General features: G+C 40.2%; 2 protein-coding genes across 2 annotated transcripts in view; one reads left to right on the top strand and one right to left on the bottom strand.

Moving 5' to 3' along the window:
- ATF1 (activating transcription factor 1) overlaps positions 1-16480 on the top strand; it is a 364083-nt gene that overhangs the window by 218839 nt on the left and 128764 nt on the right. The window lies entirely within an intron of this gene.
- On the bottom strand, positions 9534-13558 carry LOC134490065 (transmembrane protease serine 12-like). The gene is made up of 3 exons (XM_063292949.1): positions 13255-13558; positions 10937-11136; positions 9534-9852 (listed from the first exon to the last, which is right to left on the bottom strand). Exons 1-3 carry the CDS (start codon positions 13547-13549, stop codon positions 9616-9618), a joined length of 732 nt encoding a protein of 243 aa, XP_063149019.1. The 5' UTR covers positions 13550-13558; the 3' UTR covers positions 9534-9615.

The following is a 16480-nucleotide window of genomic DNA, read 5'->3' as shown; positions in this document are numbered from 1 at the left end:
TATTCCTACTTCCAAACTCACCTAGATGCCATAAATTCATATACAATATACATTTCAGCCCTTTCATTACACCAACACTTTTGTCTCTGTGCATGTTTTCATCAGCTCCCTTCACAAGATCAGACCACATGCATTCAGATCTATTACAACCTTCCCCTTTTTCTTAGGTTTCACTGATACACAACGTACCTGTTTTTTCTTTGATTTCATTAATTAAACTGTTTACCCTTTACTTTTCTTACATTTAGACCAAAATCTTCCATACACCATGATCATCACCTGATGATACTGAACTCTGCCACTCATCAGGCTTTGGTCAGTCAAAGCTCACATAATGCTTTTTAATAATACAGAGAAAGTGTAGACTAAGTTACACCTTACTCATATCCATGCTACATGTATCATTCCTTACTAACAGTAATGACAGTACAGACCAATTTCAGCACATTTTGACTTTATGCCAGAAGTGCAACCAAAGCCACTTTTATGAAAAGCATATTCATGCTACTCTATGCAAGCTAGGATCTTTAATCTAGAGCAGCTGTTCCCAACCTTTTTACCCTGGAGGAATCCTTGAAATAATGTTCAGGTCAGGTCTCAGGAAATGCCTGAATAAAAGCTGCAAAAAATATGAAAACTTCACAATAAAAAACTTCACTTCTAACCTACACCATCCATGTTTTATGTTTACAACAACAGCAAAGGGGCAGGCCAGCAGCTGAGTCATGGCACGTAAAAATTACCACCACTGCAAGCACTAGCATTGCACAGTACATGAAGTTAAAAAAATAGTCATTTTTTTTTTCAGTCACCATCTCTCACATAACCCCTAGCAACCTCTCACAGAACCCTTCAGTTCTGGAGAACCCCAACTGAGAAAGTTTGATCTAGAGACTACCTTGCAAGCCAACATGCTGTTGGCCATATTCCTTCAACTTGAAGGCATTTGTATATATCATCACACACTCAGAATGCAAACAAGTTATCTTGTAGACAGTAATTACATTTAGTAATTGAATTTACTCTAAAATGTTTTAAAGCTTTTTCATGGGGGTGGTTCCTTGTTTTGCTTTTAATAAAACAGAACAAAGAAAAGGAAAAAAAAAGCCATAAGTGAAAGAAAAAAGAAATGGAAGGGGAAAAAATTACACAATAAAAATGTGTATATTTAAGGACTTCTCATACATTCTCAAATAAAATTTACACAACAGTTTCAATAAGGGATAATTGTATTTCATACATAACTATCATCCACACACCGTCTATGTCTAAAAGCAACTTGTTTGTAAGTCGCTAGTAACATGAGGACTTCCATCCACTGATCAAACATTGGAAGGATAAATAGCCCCAATTCCTCAGTACTTCTTCAGCAAAGGATCGTTACCTTGTCGTGGTGCTGGAGCTTGAGCACCTCAATGATGCCATGAGCTAAACCGTGAAGGGCCACCCAAGACGGGAAGGTCATGACAGAGAGGTCAGACTAAATGCGATCCCTGGGGAAGGTAATGGCAACCCACCTCAGTATTCTTGCCGTGAAAACTAAATGGATCAGTACAACCAGAGATATGTCGGTATACCATCGGAAGATGAGACCCCCAGGTCGGAAGATGGTCAAAATGCTACTGGGGAGGAACAGAGGATGAGCTCAACTAGCCCCAGACGTGACGACGCAGCTAGCTCAAAGCCGAAAGGACGGCTAGCGGCCGACGGTGCTGGTGGTGAACGGCGAATCCGATGTTCTAAGGATCAACACACCATCGGAACCTGGAATGTAAGATCTATGCGCCAGGGCAAATTGGATGTGGTTATTGGTGAGATGTCAAGATTAAAGATAGACATTCTGGGCGTCAGTGAACTGAAATGGACTGGAATGGGCCACTTCACATCAAATGACCACCAGATCTACTACTGCGGACAAGAGGACCACAGAAGAAATGGAGTAGCCTTCATAATTAATAGTAAAGTGGCTAAAGCAGTGCTTGGATACAACCCAAAAAATGACAGAATGATCTCAATTCGAATTCAGGGCAAGCCATCTAACATCACAGTGATCCAAATATACGCCCCAACCACAAATGCTGAAGAAGCTGAAGTAGAGCAGTTCTATGAGGATCTGCAGCACCTACTGGACAACACGCCTAAAAGAGATGTTATTTTCATCACAGGAGACTGGAATGCTAAGGTGGGCAGTCAAATGACACCTCGAATTACAGGTAAGTATGGCCTGGGAGAACAAAACGAAGCAGGACACAGGCTGATAGAATTTTGCCAAGACAATTCACTCTGCATAACAAACACTCTCTTCCAACAACCTAAGAGACGGCTTTATACATGGACTTCCCCAGATGGACAACACTGAAATCAGATTGATTACATCCTTTGCAGCCAAAGGTGGCAGACATCTATACAGTCGGTAAAAACAAGGCCTGGAGCTGACTGTAGTTCAGATCACGAAGTTCTTCTTGCACAATTTAGGATCAGACTAAAGAGATTAGGGAAGACCCACAGATCAGCTAGATATGAGCTCACTAATATTCCTAAGGAATATGCAGTGGAGGTGAAGAATAGATTTAAGGGACTGGACTTAGTAGATAGGGTCCCGGAAGAACTCTGGACAGAAGTTGGCATCATTGTTCAGGAGGCGGCAACAAAATACATCCCAAAGAAAGAGAAAACCAAGAAGGCAAAATGCCTGTCTGCTGAGACACTAGAAGTAGCCCAAGAAAGAAGGAAAGCAAAAGGCAACAGTGATAGGGGGAGATATGCCCAATTAAATGCAAAATTCCAGAGGTTAGCCAGAAGAGATAAGGAATTATTTTTAAACAAGCAATGCGCGGAAGTGGAAGAAGACAATAGAATAGGAAGGACAAGAGACCTCTTCCAGAAAATTAGAAACATTGGAGGTAAATTCCAGGCAAAAATGGGTATGATCAAAAACAAAGATGGCAAGGACCTAACAGAAGAAGAAGAGATCAAGAAAAGGTGGCAAGAATATACAGAAAACCTGTATAGGAAGGATAACAATATCGGGGATAGCTTTGACGGTGTGGTCGGTGAGCTAGAGCCAGACATCCTGAAGAGTGAGGTTGAGTGGGCCTTAAGAAGCATTGCTAATAACAAGGCAACAGGAGACGACGGCATCCCAGCTGAACTGTTCAAAATCTTGCAAGATGATGCTGTCAAGGTAATGCATGCTATATGCCAGCAAATTTGGAAAACACAAGAATGGCCATCAGACTGGAAAAAATCAACTTATATCCCCATACCAAAAAAGGGAAACACTAAAGAATGTTCAAACTATCGAACAGTGGCACTCATTTCACATGCCAGTAAGGTAATGCTCAAGATCCTGCAAGGTAGACTTCAGCACTTCATGGAGCGAGAATTGCCAGATGTACAAGCTGGGTTTAGAAAAGGCAGAGGAACTAGGGACCAAATTGCCAATATCCGCTGGATAATGGAAAAAGCCAGGGAGTTTCAGAAAAACATCTATTTCTGTTTTATTGACTATTCTAAAGCCTTTGACTGTGTGGACCATAACAAATTGTGGCAAGTTCTTAGTGGTATGGGGATACCAAGTCATCTTGTCTGCCTCCTGAAGAATCTGTATAACGACCAAGTAGCAACAGTAAGAACAGACCACGGAACAACAGACTGGTTTAAGATTGGGAAAGGAGTACGGCAGGGCTGTATACTCTCACCCTACCTATTCAACTTGTATGCAGAACACATCATGCGACAAGCTGGCCTTGAGGAATCCAAGGCTGGAGTTAAAATCTCTGGAAGAAACATTAACAATCTCAGATATGCAGATGATACCACTTTGATGGCTGAAAGTGAAGAGGAACTGAGGAGCCTTATGATGAAGGTGAAAGAAGAAAGTGCAAAAGCTGGTTTGCAGCTAAACCTCAAAAAAACCAAGATTATGGCAACCAGCTTGATTGATAACTGGCAAATAGAGGGAGAAAATGTAGAAGCAGTGAAAGACTTTGTATTCCTAGGTGCAAAGATTACTGCAGATGCTGACTGCAGTCAGGAAATCAGAAGACGCTTAATCCTTGGAAGAAGAGCAATGACAAATCTCGATAAAATAGTTAAGAGCAGAGACATCACACTGACAACAAAGGTCCGCATAGTTAAAGCAATGGTGTTCCCTATAGTAACATATGGCTGCGAGAGCTGGACCATAAGGAAGGCTGAGCGAAGGAAGATCGATGCTTTTGAACTGTGGTGCTGGAGGAAAATTCTGAGAGTGCCTTGGACTGCAAGAAGATCCAACCAGTCCATTCTCCAGGAAATAAAGCCAGACTGCTCACTTGAGGGAATGATATTAAAGGCAAAACTGAAATACTTTGGCCACATAATGAGAAGACAGGACACCCTGGAGAAGATGCTGATGCTAGGGAGAGTGGAAGGCAAAAGGAAGAGGGGCCGACCAAGGGCAAGATGGATGGATGATATTCTAGAGGTGACGGACTCGTCCCTGGGGGAGCTGGGGGTGTTGACGACCGACAGGAAGCTCTGGCGTGGGCTGGTCCATGAAGTCACGAAGAGTCGGAAGCGACTAAACGAATAAACAACAACAACCTCAGTACTTACAATGACTACTTGTGGGCTTTTTTGATTTATAGGATTTAATGAGCACTCCTAATAAATTAGGTGTCTCTTGAAACTCAAAATTATTTCCAGAGAGCCAGTGATGAAAGATAAAGGAATAAAATGTAGGAATGAAAGCCAGTTGTTTTCTTCCTCAGCCAAAATTAAGGATTTTATAGTCCTTTATATAGCCCCCTCCAGCTTAGCACAAAGAACCATGAGCCCTTCTTTTGGAACGTATTGCCACTTACGGTGAACTTCCTTTTGGCCAGATTTTTTTTCAGAAATAAGAAAGGTCACAAAACAAAATAGTGATACATCTACTTTTATTAAAGAGTCTTTTATTTAATAGAGTCCACAGTTAGCTCTGTTAATTTTTTTCCAGAGTTAAACCACAATTTAGCTAAGGATCCAATTGTTTTTGTGCTGTTGTTAGAATGTTTATAGCCAAATATTAGGAAAATAAAATGATGAGGCTTTGTAATAGTATACATGGCATAATGACATAACGGAAAAACTAACTTATATTATTCAGCTAGGACACAGCCTAGCTAAACCCTATACCCATTTTGTCAGATGGCAAAAAATTATTTTCTTATATGAAGCAAGAAAATTTGAATCCTCCATACTAAATTCTTCTGATCGCCGATTTGGGTTTGTTAAAAAAGGACAAGGAGGTTGCGAGAGAAATGTTTGTGGATACATTTTAAACTTCTTAAAAAAATCTTTTCAGTAGCAAAATTAAAAAGTCATACAGGAATATTATTGAATAGTTTTTTTATACTTTGCTGTCACTTTTTTCTGATATTTTTGTTTTAAGTTTAGAATTTAGTATGGAGGATTCAAATTTTGATTAAAAACAGATCTTAACAAATCTCCATTACTTGCATGGAAAAAAGAGCTGTCGACAAAGAACAATCCCAGCTAAAAGAGAGAGTCAGCTGCTGTGAGCACCCTCCCCATTCTATAAAATGTATTTGGATTCCTCTTCTGTAGAATCCTTCTGTATTGCTTTATTACAACAGATGTCCAGCAGTGCTTGGGGGTGGCTGATAGGTCCGTTGTTTAAAAAGGTAATGGTGTGTGTCGAGCAGGGGGTGTGCATGAGAACAACCATCTTTACCAGCAGTGGAGGGCAAACTGCATCATATACATTAACTATTAATATGTTCTGCTGTTTACAAGAACTGAAATATGGAGAGTGTTTCCATAACACTATATGCTTAGAATTAACCAAAGCTAAAAAACCTATTCACAATGGCCATGGCCAGTTGCCGTGTGAAAGCGGTCCTCTTCTTGTCTTCAGCCTTTTCATTCTTTTACCCTTCAATCCCTTACATTGACAAGACCACTCTTCCCACCCAGCAGCCAAAACAGCTCTCAGGTTTCACCCATTATATTTAGTTCTACCCAGCCAACCCACACTAGTTAGTGGCTATTTCCTTTTTCTCATATTTAAAAAAACAATAAATGCAGGATGACATGATCGAGGTTGGGCCCACAGGATACAGGATGGGAGAAATTAATCTGTTTTTCAGCCCCTTTTTTTCCCCCAACCCTTTCCTCTTCACCCCCAATGAGGCGAGAGGGGATGAAAAATGAAACTGGGGTAGCAGAAATGTTGCAGGAGCAATTCTTTTGTGTGGCTCATAACCCATATCCTTTCTTCCTTTCCCTGAAAGAATAATCACTGCTTTATAGGTAGTCCTCCACTTATGAGCATTCGTTCAGTGACCATTCGAAGTTACGACGGTACTGAAGGAATATGATTATGACTGGTCTTCGCAGTTACAGCTGTCCCAGCACCCCCGTGGTCACGTGATCACAATCTGGGCACTTGGCAACCTGTTTGCACTTATGACTGGTTGCCAAGCACCCCATGATCATGTGATTGCCATTTGCAACCTTCCCTGCAGGCTTCCCCAGAAAGTCAATGGGGAAACCAGCAGGGAAGGTCACAACTTGCTGGGGTAAGTCTCCCCCACCTGCCCACCCTCCCCAGCCCCTCTGTGCTCACGCTACGCTGGCCACTAACATGGCACCTCTCGCACACACCCCCACACCCTCCCTGACCTGCACAGTGCCTCATACCCCTACGCATCTTCCCCAACCCGCACAGTACCTCTCATACGCCACCATGTACCCCAATGTGCCTCTCACGCTCCACTGCGTGCCATACCTGACCAGCACAGCACCTCTCACGGACCCCTGCACACCCTCCCCAACCTGTGCAGCATGTCCTGTGCACTGCTGCATACCCTCACACCCTCCCTGACCCATGCAGTACCTCTTACACACCCATGTGCTCCTTCCCAAACCTGTGGGGCACCTATCGCATACTCCTGCATTCCTTCCCACATGGCACCTCTTGTGCACTGTTATGCACTCCCATGCACCTTCCCTGAAAGCTCTGAGAAGAGAGTGCAACTTTCCAAAGACAGTGATCCGAAGGGAGCCATGTGGAGGAAATGTTCTCTGGAGAAGCTGTGTCCAAAAAGGAGTCAGCAAAGGCAGCCAGGCACTTCTGCTTTGCCCGTGGTGGCTGGGCGAAAAAGGTGAAAGGTCGGTGCAGAGAACTGGGAGAGGAGGCAGCTGGGTGAAGGAATGCAGGCTGGGGACGCTGGAGCTTCCTGGGATGGTTAGATTGGGGCGGCTGCAGTTTTGTGCTATGCTGCGGCTCAGGAGCTTCTTGCAGCCCCAGAGCCATGCGATTCTGGGTCTGTTTGCTCCCCTCAAGGCAGGGTGCAGGGCTTCCAAAAGGGCAGAGTTGGGGAGGGAGATAGGCGGGTGAGGGGATTTGAAGCATCCCCACATTTGTAAGTGGGGGCAAGCTGCAAAGTACCCAAATTTTGATCATGTGACTGCAGGGGCCCTGCAACAGTTGTAATTTTGGGCAGAGGTCATAAGTGTAATTTCGAATGGTCACTGAATGAATGGTTGTTAAGTGAGGACTGCCTGTAATTGAGTCAGTACTATACCATCCTTGGCTGTTCTAAGTTAAGGAGTATTTTTTCCCCTGAGGCAAATTGTGAACACTGTCAGCTTCAAAATGTAAAAAATCTGATGGGTTGCTGTCAGTGGTACAGTCAGGTGATCACAGAAGGTATCAGCCCAGTATTCAGGCTGATGTGAGCATGTCCCCCCACCCCCACTCCCCTGGATCCTAGGCACTCTCCTTCACAGCCTTTCTATTTTGGAGCGTCAGAAACCCCAGCTGTTTCACACTGGACTCTTCAGCTCTATTTATGGAGACAATGGATTATCTTATACATGACCTCTGGAAGTGATGGGTTGGGAAGTACAGACTTTTCCCTATATCCACCATCTTTCACAATCCACAGATGAGTTGTCTGAGAGACTTCAAAAATTAACACAAAACATGTTCAGAATACAGCAACTCCAGGACAGCCTCTCCCACTTTATCAGGCAGCCCCCCCACCCCAAGGATCAGCTTTCCTGTAAGTTTTGAGTGTGACGTGTGACTTTAGCGTTCTTTGAAAAGATTACAAACCCACTATCAAAATAAGCCCCCTTAGAATGCTGAAAGCAGGCTAGAGGAGCTGCCCTGTAAAAGCAGGAGACCTCTCCTGCCTTATAGGGTAGCCTCCTGATCCTGTGGACCAGCTGGCCAGCAGACTTCAGGAAGCATCACATTTTAACAGTTGGCTAAACTTGCAAATGTTGTGATTGGTGGATTTTACCCTTTGGTGACATTCAGAAACCGGGTTGGGTAGTGAACCCAGAGATTTTGGTTAAAATGTCCTGCACACCTGAAATTAGGATGCCACCTTTTGGTGGCAAGCCAGCATAGAAGCCATTGAGGAAGGATAGGGATTGGCAGTGAAGACAACAAAATTTTACAATGGTATAGTTTTCTGGGGGCTCAAGGGTAAGCGAATAGTACTTAACTGTATGAAGAGAAAGGCCCTTAGTGTACAGGTAGTCTTTGTTTAGCTACCACAACTGGTACCAGCAACTTGGTCATCAAGTAAGGCAGTCACTAATTGAAATTATGACTGTATTTATGGTCTTACTTCAGCTTTCCTTTGCTTTGCAGACCTGCGAAGGTTTTAAAGCAAGGATTGGTCACAAAGTTACTTTTTCTTCACCATCGTAACTGTGAACAGTTGCTAAACAAGGCAGTCGCTAAACAAGGACTACCTGTACTTATGAGTGTAACAAGTCACAGTGTACTTACTTTACTGTAGAAGAGTCAGCACAGCAAGCAGTACTTATGATCTAATTTTCTGAAAGCCCGGGCTTTTAAACATTATGGAAGTGGCTCAAATTCAGGGCATCTTCTGATAAGACAACTAACTAGAAAAACAGATAGGCATTAAGATTACCTATGCAATTTATTTTATTGTAAACCGCCCAGAGTCCCCTTTCTGGGAGAGATCGGTGGTAATAAGAAATTTGAAGAATGAATGACTGAATAAATAAATAAATAAATGCCTATTACTTTAAGGCCCACTGGGTTTTTATGTCCAGGTAAGAGTTAAGTTATATATTTTTATGTATAAGCATCCCTGTTTTTCCCTCTAAGATGTAATCATTGGAAATGAATGGCTGTTCTGCATTCTGTTCTGCAATTTCACATATATCTATCTGCAAAATAAGTTTTATTTTTAAAATGCTGTGAGAAGTATGGAAACATTAGCAATATCTTTATGATAGGACTCTCTGAATTCAGCAAACTCTTGAGTCTTTTAATCAGTAAGTATTTTAATCCATTTTGAAAAGTGTAATAGCTTCTATGTATTTTGTATCTCATAAACAGTACATAACAGTGGGTCTTACATTTAAAATACAGATTAATGTTAAATTCTTTCTAGGTATGTTTGTAGAAGTAGCAGGTTAGAATGTCTGTTGGACTAAGTTTATTATATTTAATTCCCACAGAAATTAATTAGTTCCATTCCTGAGAAATTTCCTTAAAATATATGTTTGCAAGAGAAAGAAAAAAACTTAAAACATAATTGGCTGTCATCTTATTTCAGTAAAAGTAACCTTTGTATTTTATAGAATATGGAAAGTTATCCACCCAGCAGTCCCCAAAATTATGACAAGATGAATGCTTACAGTATTTGTTTTGTTAGACATATAAGAATCTATCCAATTTCTGTAACTTGCTGTACGTACATAGAGTCCTGGAAATTTTGGTCTGCCACAGCCAAAGCCAGAGCTGGTGATTCCTGTTAAATAATATTTGTTGGCATCTGGGGAATAGCATACCAGAGGACCACCACTGTCTCCCTACAATGTGAAAAATAAGTTAAGTGTTGCTTCATTGCTATTCTGAAGATTTAGCATACAGTCCAATTAGTGTGAGTTGTACTTGTTGTAAGCTGTCAAATGAAAATATTGATCATTTGGAAATATAGATGAATTTGGATATCCTGAAGGAGAAATATTTGCTTTTGTTGGACCACAAGATTTAAAACTAAGGTAATTTAAATATGTGCACATTGATATCTTGATTGGGTCAGCTGCAGATTGATTGATTGATTTATAGTCTGCCTTTCATTGATTAGCTCAAGGTAGCATACATAGCACTCTCCTATTTTTCCCACAACAACCCTCTGAGGTATACTGGACAAATACTGAGTAGAATAAAGTCGCCCAGTGAGCTTCCATGACTGAGGGGAATCTGGAACCTGGGTCTCCCTAGTGTTAGTCCAACACCTTAGCAACTACACTACACTGAAGTTACACTACAAACTCAGCACATTAGGGGCTTATCTCCCATCAAGCATTTTGTACACAGGTCTTGAGAATCACCCTGTATTTCCAAGTGACCTGTTCTGAATAGAAGTAAAGTGATCTGAATCAGGAAAAAAAAAAATCCTCATCTCCTTTTATACCCTATTGCTATCCCACAGCTACTGCTAAGGTCTTCACTGAGGTAACCTGTGAAAGAGTAATTATTTGTTTTTCTTTATATTCATGTTTATATGCATAAACCTCTATTAAAATATATCCCTCAAATTTCTGTAAGAAATCTTGTTTTCCTATAACATCATTTTGCTTTCAGGATTTTTTTAAAAATTATTTAATTATGAGTGACTAGCATTTTCTATTTTTGTAGTGTGCCTAGGGCGTATCAGTCACTTTCATAACTATCTAATGATGTTGAGAAAAACAAAATATCCTTTGAATGTTACTATGAAAATTTAAATAACTATTTTATTGCATGAACTATTTTTCCTTCCCAGACTGATTTTATTCATGTTATTTGGACATATTATTGTGTTTCTGCTCATTAACAATCTGACCAAGCAACAACTATATGATAAGATAGTTTTACAATATTTTTATAATGGAATTATCACCATTTTACCTGGCAACTATCAACACGTCCACTTTCAGAGCCAGCACAAATCATGTTCAAGGATACTGTGCCTCCATACCAATCATAGCTATTACAGATTTGTAGTGGAATAATGTCAACCTGAGCTTCTTGTAATATATGTTTACCTCTCCCTATAATGAAAGCACAAGATAAAGCTGGAAGTATGTTTGTTTTTGTGTGATGTTCTGTACATGCAGTTCAGTAGGGAAAACTGATGGAATTTGAAAGTTCTTGGACTATAGGTCAAATTTCCTGCCTTATATACTTCATACTGTATCTACATTTGTTGACAATCTTTGCAAATTTTATCTAACAAATCCATATTATTTGTTTGACTGCTATATTGTCAATCTATTCCTTTTCATCTTTTCCATATTGCAACTTTGAGTGACAGTATTAAGTTCAAATATCACTATGGAGAAATTTAAAACTCACGCTAAGTGTGCAATAAGCAATCATTTTACAAAGCATTAGACAATCATGCTAAGCCATAAAATTCACATATTTTGAATAAATTATTTGTTTTAGATCACAATATTGCTGTTTGAAATTACAGTTCGTTTTTAATTTTCATTGATTTTAGTGGTAATAGCATTTCCATCAACCTCAGCTAGGTAATGTTTACTAGCAAGGGATTAGCACGGCTAACAATAGCATACCAATAGCATAGGATGCATGGTAAGCATGCCAGTAGCATGGCTAAGAGTAACATTGTGGTGATGAAAAAATGCGGGGAGTCCTAGTGCAACAACATCTGCGGGGCTTATGACTACCCTGAGGAAGTAGAAATTCTGGCCCTGCAGATGTTGCTGTACTGATTCCCAGCATCTCTCACCATTGCCATATTGTCCAGGGCAGCTGAGTGCTGTCACTTAGCAACATGTAGACGCCCACAGGTTTCGCCTCTTCAAAATCTAGATTTCTGTAGTGGAAATGTGGAAGACCTTTGTTATTTCAAGGAGTTAAGTGACATATGTTGATTTTCTCCCTCACACAAGAAGATGAGAGTTTATTTTGAGTTATACTGATGTTCAACTTCCTTGGTTTTTATTTCTGTTTGGCATGAGGGGGGAGATAAAACCACAAGATTAAAAGTTTGTAAGTCCACTCCTCCAACAGCCCTCCAGAAAATATGTTTGTCTGGAGTAGGGGGAGAAATAAGAGAAAACCTCCAGATTGTTTTTTGTTAGGCATTAGCTTATCTGTATAGCTTCCCAGGCTCTTGGATGATGTCATAAACAGATGCTCCAGACCCTGGTCAAGGTCGGGTCCTGCAGCCTCAGTACCATGGAAACATGGTCACGAGGTTTGAGGGCCAGACTTTGATAAAAACCTTAGGAGCGTTCTTTTGAATGTGAGAGCTTCTGTACAGACTCAGGACGCTGGGTGCTGTAGAACTGAACAGCCATCCTTTGGGATTATTCTCGCTACCTTGGTCAGGAGGCTCCTGGTAGCAAAAAGGGAATGAAGGTCACCTTGCTTTGGTATGTATGATTTCTTTCTTTATGTTACGCTTTTTATGCTTTTGTATAATCTGCCTAAACTGTGTTTCTGTTTTGAACTGTGTTTCTATTTGAATTTGTTTGCTTAAGTTTATAATAAAGCTTAAATTTTCTTTATCCACTGGCGTGCTTATTGTCTCTGGATCTAAAAGAACCAAGGGTCTGGGCACCTGATCACTGCTTGGACGCTTGGCAGAGCAATCTCCCATTTGTTGAAGTAAAATACAGTCTGAGCCAATTATAGGTATTCTGTCCTGTTTGTTCAGGCTTTGTCAATAATGAATGCAAGAAGAAGGCAGAAAATTACGGTACTGTTATATTCAGACAAAACTGGACTGCTTTGATAACAATGCTACTTCTAAAATGTTTCTGAAAAGATTTTAAAAAGTTCAATATCCAGGAAAAAAAGAAAATTTAAAAAACCCATACAGTACATCGCATTGTTTAGGGATATCTATCTATCTATCTATCTATCTATCTATCTATCTATCTATCTATCTATCTATCTAATCTATCTAATCATGTTTGATGAAAAGGTGAATGAATGCAAAAAAAAAAAAAGTACTATTACTATGGCTGATAACTTTTTTACTGAGTACACTTACTAGCAGCCCTGGGTTTTCCCATTCATAACACATGAATGTCCTCAAAAGTACCCTCCGGAAAGCAGTTTTCCTCCAGCCCAGTTCTCTTTATGCTTGCTCAGGTTGCACTGATTTAATTTCATTTGTGAATAAGACTTTAGCCTAAAATCACTAAAACCTTGACCTTAATGTTATTTTAAAGTAATAATAAAAGATTTACCTTGCTCCTTTGTCCTTCCCCATCCACTTATATAACATGGATTTTTGTGTTTATCAGTCTGGAAGTAAGAAGAGTTGGGTAAGCAGATGGGCTGGACGTAGTCATTGTACTTGACAAACCCAGTTAGCCTGAACAAGGCAACGTCATTTTCAAAAGTTCCAAAATCATAATCAGAGTGGATTATAATATATTTGACACGGTATTCGGTAGTATAAGGCTGATGTTTATAAAGATGATGCAAACCAACTACAGCTTTCCACATGTTTGGGTTCCTAGGAAAAAAACAAAGTCCCATGTACAGTAGAGTCAACAGATACTATAGAATTGTTACATCAGAGATACTGAGGTTAACAGCAAACAGACTCAAAATAACACAGTAATTTCATTTCAGCTCAAGAATTTCCAGATTGGAATTCTCTGATACCAAAGCCAATCTTTGCCAAAAGCAATGTTCTTATCTATGTCATTAAGTCAGATGAAGGCAGTTGTCTTGAAAATTCTGTTCAAAATCAAGAAAGGGACCTCATCAACCTCTGCTTTACGACCTACTTTCAGTTTGATGGAGAAATATACCAACAGATCGAAGGAACACCCACGGGATCACCTATTTCAGGACTTAGAGCAGAGATTGTAATGCAGTGTCTGGAAAGGAGAGCACTCCCACAAATACAACCCAAAGTATGGATCTGGTATGTAGATGACACTTTTGTCATAATACAAAAGAAACAACTGGAAGAAACTCACAAAACCATCAACAACATCTTTAATGCAATAAAATTCACAAGGGAGGAAGAAAACAACAACACACTACCATTCCTGGACATCCTCATCAGCAGAGGAAATGATGGCAAGTTAGAAACACAAGTCTACAGGAAAGCGACCCACACCAACCAAGTGCTCCATTACCAAAGTAACAACCCAACCTCCCACAAGAGAAGCTGTGTAAGAGCATTATTCAGATGAGCACTTATGCACTGCAGCAACCCAGAACACCAGAAAAAGGAAACAGATTATCTGTACAGCATCTTCCAGCAAAATGGATACCCCCTCAACTTTACCAAAAAGTGCCTCATCACTCAACTCACTACAACCCAACCAACAGAAGCTATGAAAAGGTAACACTGCCATATATCAGAAACATCTCAGAAGCCACCAACAGACTGTTACAACCGCATGACATCACCATAGCACATAAACCAACTAAAACTCTTCAAAACATCTTAAGTAACCCAAAAGACCCAGTAGCACAAGAAGAAAAAACAGGAGTTATTTACAACCTACAGCATAAAGACTGTAACAGCCACTATGTAGGACAGGCAGAAGACTAGCAGAGCGCATCCACAAACACCAACTAGCAGTCAGAAGACACGATGAGAACTTCTTAATCTCACAATACATGGACAGACTCAACCATAGTTTCAACTGGGAAACTGTGAGCATCCTAAACCAAGCCAAATCCAAAAATGCCAGAGAATTCCTGGAAGCCTGGCACTCAGACAAAGCAGCCATCAACAGACACACAGAGGTAAATAACATTTACATACCATTCACAAGAGACAATAGAAAAGCCAAAAGACCAGAACACCTCCTCTCCAGCAATCACCACCCACATATGCAAAGATTAACACTAGGATTAACACCAGATGAACAATCAAACAGCACAATATACCTTAATCAAGGAACTATTAACTCAGTCAATCAACCAAGCAGTGAACAACAGCCCAATCAAAGAACTCCCAAGGAGAGAACAACACCCCCACCAACACAAGCAGGGCAAGCCACTGTATATAAACAGAGAGCAAGGCCCTCTCCCTGTTTGCACTGAAGAGGTTGCCTAGTCTGGCAATGAAACGTCTGCAAGAAAACAACAAGACTCAGAGAGCACCAAGGACTCCAAAGGGATCCCTGTTAGAAACTGGAAGCATGTGCCTACAAGGTGGACATGCAAAGAACTACAGAAATAATTTTGCCTGCTAGTAAGAGCTTTGTTTTTGTTTTCCTTCCAGCTAAACAAAATGGCTGTGCATGCTCTCACAAGTGGAAACAGCTGGCACTTGCTTCTGAAGCAGCTGCATGAGCTTTGCAAACAGTGGTTCTTCTGAAGATGCAAAAAGAGTACTTAATATATGTTAAGCATGTCTTTTGAAGGCTTTGCACAGTTAGAAATAGCTATGCAAGACACAACAATAAATAAATTTTGGGACTTCTAGAGAAGAAATGGCAAACTGAAGATGGCTCTGTGAAAAGTGGAGCTGATGACCGCAGCGGAATGAAGAGCCAGTGAGTGGACCAGCTCTTGTAATTCCTCTCCGGACAAGGAGAGGACTTGAGATAGCCCACAAGTGCTCTACACACCTGCTCCTTGCAAGGAGACTGCAAAACAGTGGTCTCTGGTGGGTTTAGAGCTCTGGGAGGTGAGGGAATAACCATCTTTTTGGTCAAACCACGGTTGGCACTCCTTTGAAAGGACACTGGGTTCGCATACTTCCTTTTCTAATTGCTTTTGGAAATTGCTTCTTTCCTGCTTTTCATCTATTAGGAACCTTTGGATTGACAAGTCTGAAAACACCAGGTAAGTTTCCTTCAATCCTTAGCAAAAAAAGTTTTAAATACAAGTTTAAGGACTCAAAAAATTTTTTTTTAATAAACAGCAAAAGGGTGATTAGAACTTTGATTTTGGAAAGTTACAAAAAGACTAAGGGTCCAGGTGGATTTGAAATAAGATTTTTGAATTAATTATAAGAATCCTTCCAGTGGGAAAATGCTTTTGTTCTGAATTCTTTTTAAAAAAACATGATAGGATGGAATTTTGAAGGTTGGACACTAGAGGGAATTAGAAGAAAGTAAAGATTACAATTAAATTGAACACTTAAATTCTATTTACAAATACAGAATGAAACAAAATATTTTAACATTGGACATACTGAAGGATATTTTTGAACAGTAGACCCAGAAGTTAATTTTAAGAGTGTCTGCCTCTATAGATAGACTGTGTTTAAAAGATATTATGGAAGAGGAACAAGTTCTACCTGACAAGATTGAGATTGATCTGGAAGTGGATTTAAAAATGAACAGGCTACGTGAATGATATGAAAAAAGATGCTACACTGGACATACTAAAGAAACCAGGTGATGTCTTAATAATTAAAAGGAATATACAAATAGCAAACCAAGAGAGTGAGCTGGATAATTTTCCTATATTAAATTTACAAAAAGTGCTTGTTAA

The sequence above is a fragment of the Candoia aspera genome, chromosome 2, assembly GCF_035149785.1.
Source record: "Candoia aspera isolate rCanAsp1 chromosome 2, rCanAsp1.hap2, whole genome shotgun sequence".
NCBI classification, from domain to species: domain Eukaryota; kingdom Metazoa; phylum Chordata; class Lepidosauria; order Squamata; family Boidae; genus Candoia; species Candoia aspera.
Note: the sequence above shows the minus strand (reverse complement) of the source record. Positions and strands in the feature narration are given on the sequence as shown.

What these genes read in the sequence shown, in the direction of transcription:
- LOC134490065 (XM_063292949.1), bottom strand. Translation starts at nt 13,549, where the DNA reads ATGGGACTTTGTTTTTTTCCTAGGAACCCAAACATGTGGAAAGCTGTA. An exon ending in GGGAAGGACAAAGGAGCAAG is followed by an intron (nt 11,137 to 13,254) that starts GTAAATCTTTTA and finishes GAACTGCATGTA; the next exon opens with CAGAACATCACACAAAAACA. An exon ending in GACGTGTTGATAGTTGCCAG is followed by an intron (nt 9,853 to 10,936) that starts GTAAAATGGTGA and finishes TTCACATTGTAG; the next exon opens with GGAGACAGTGGTGGTCCTCT.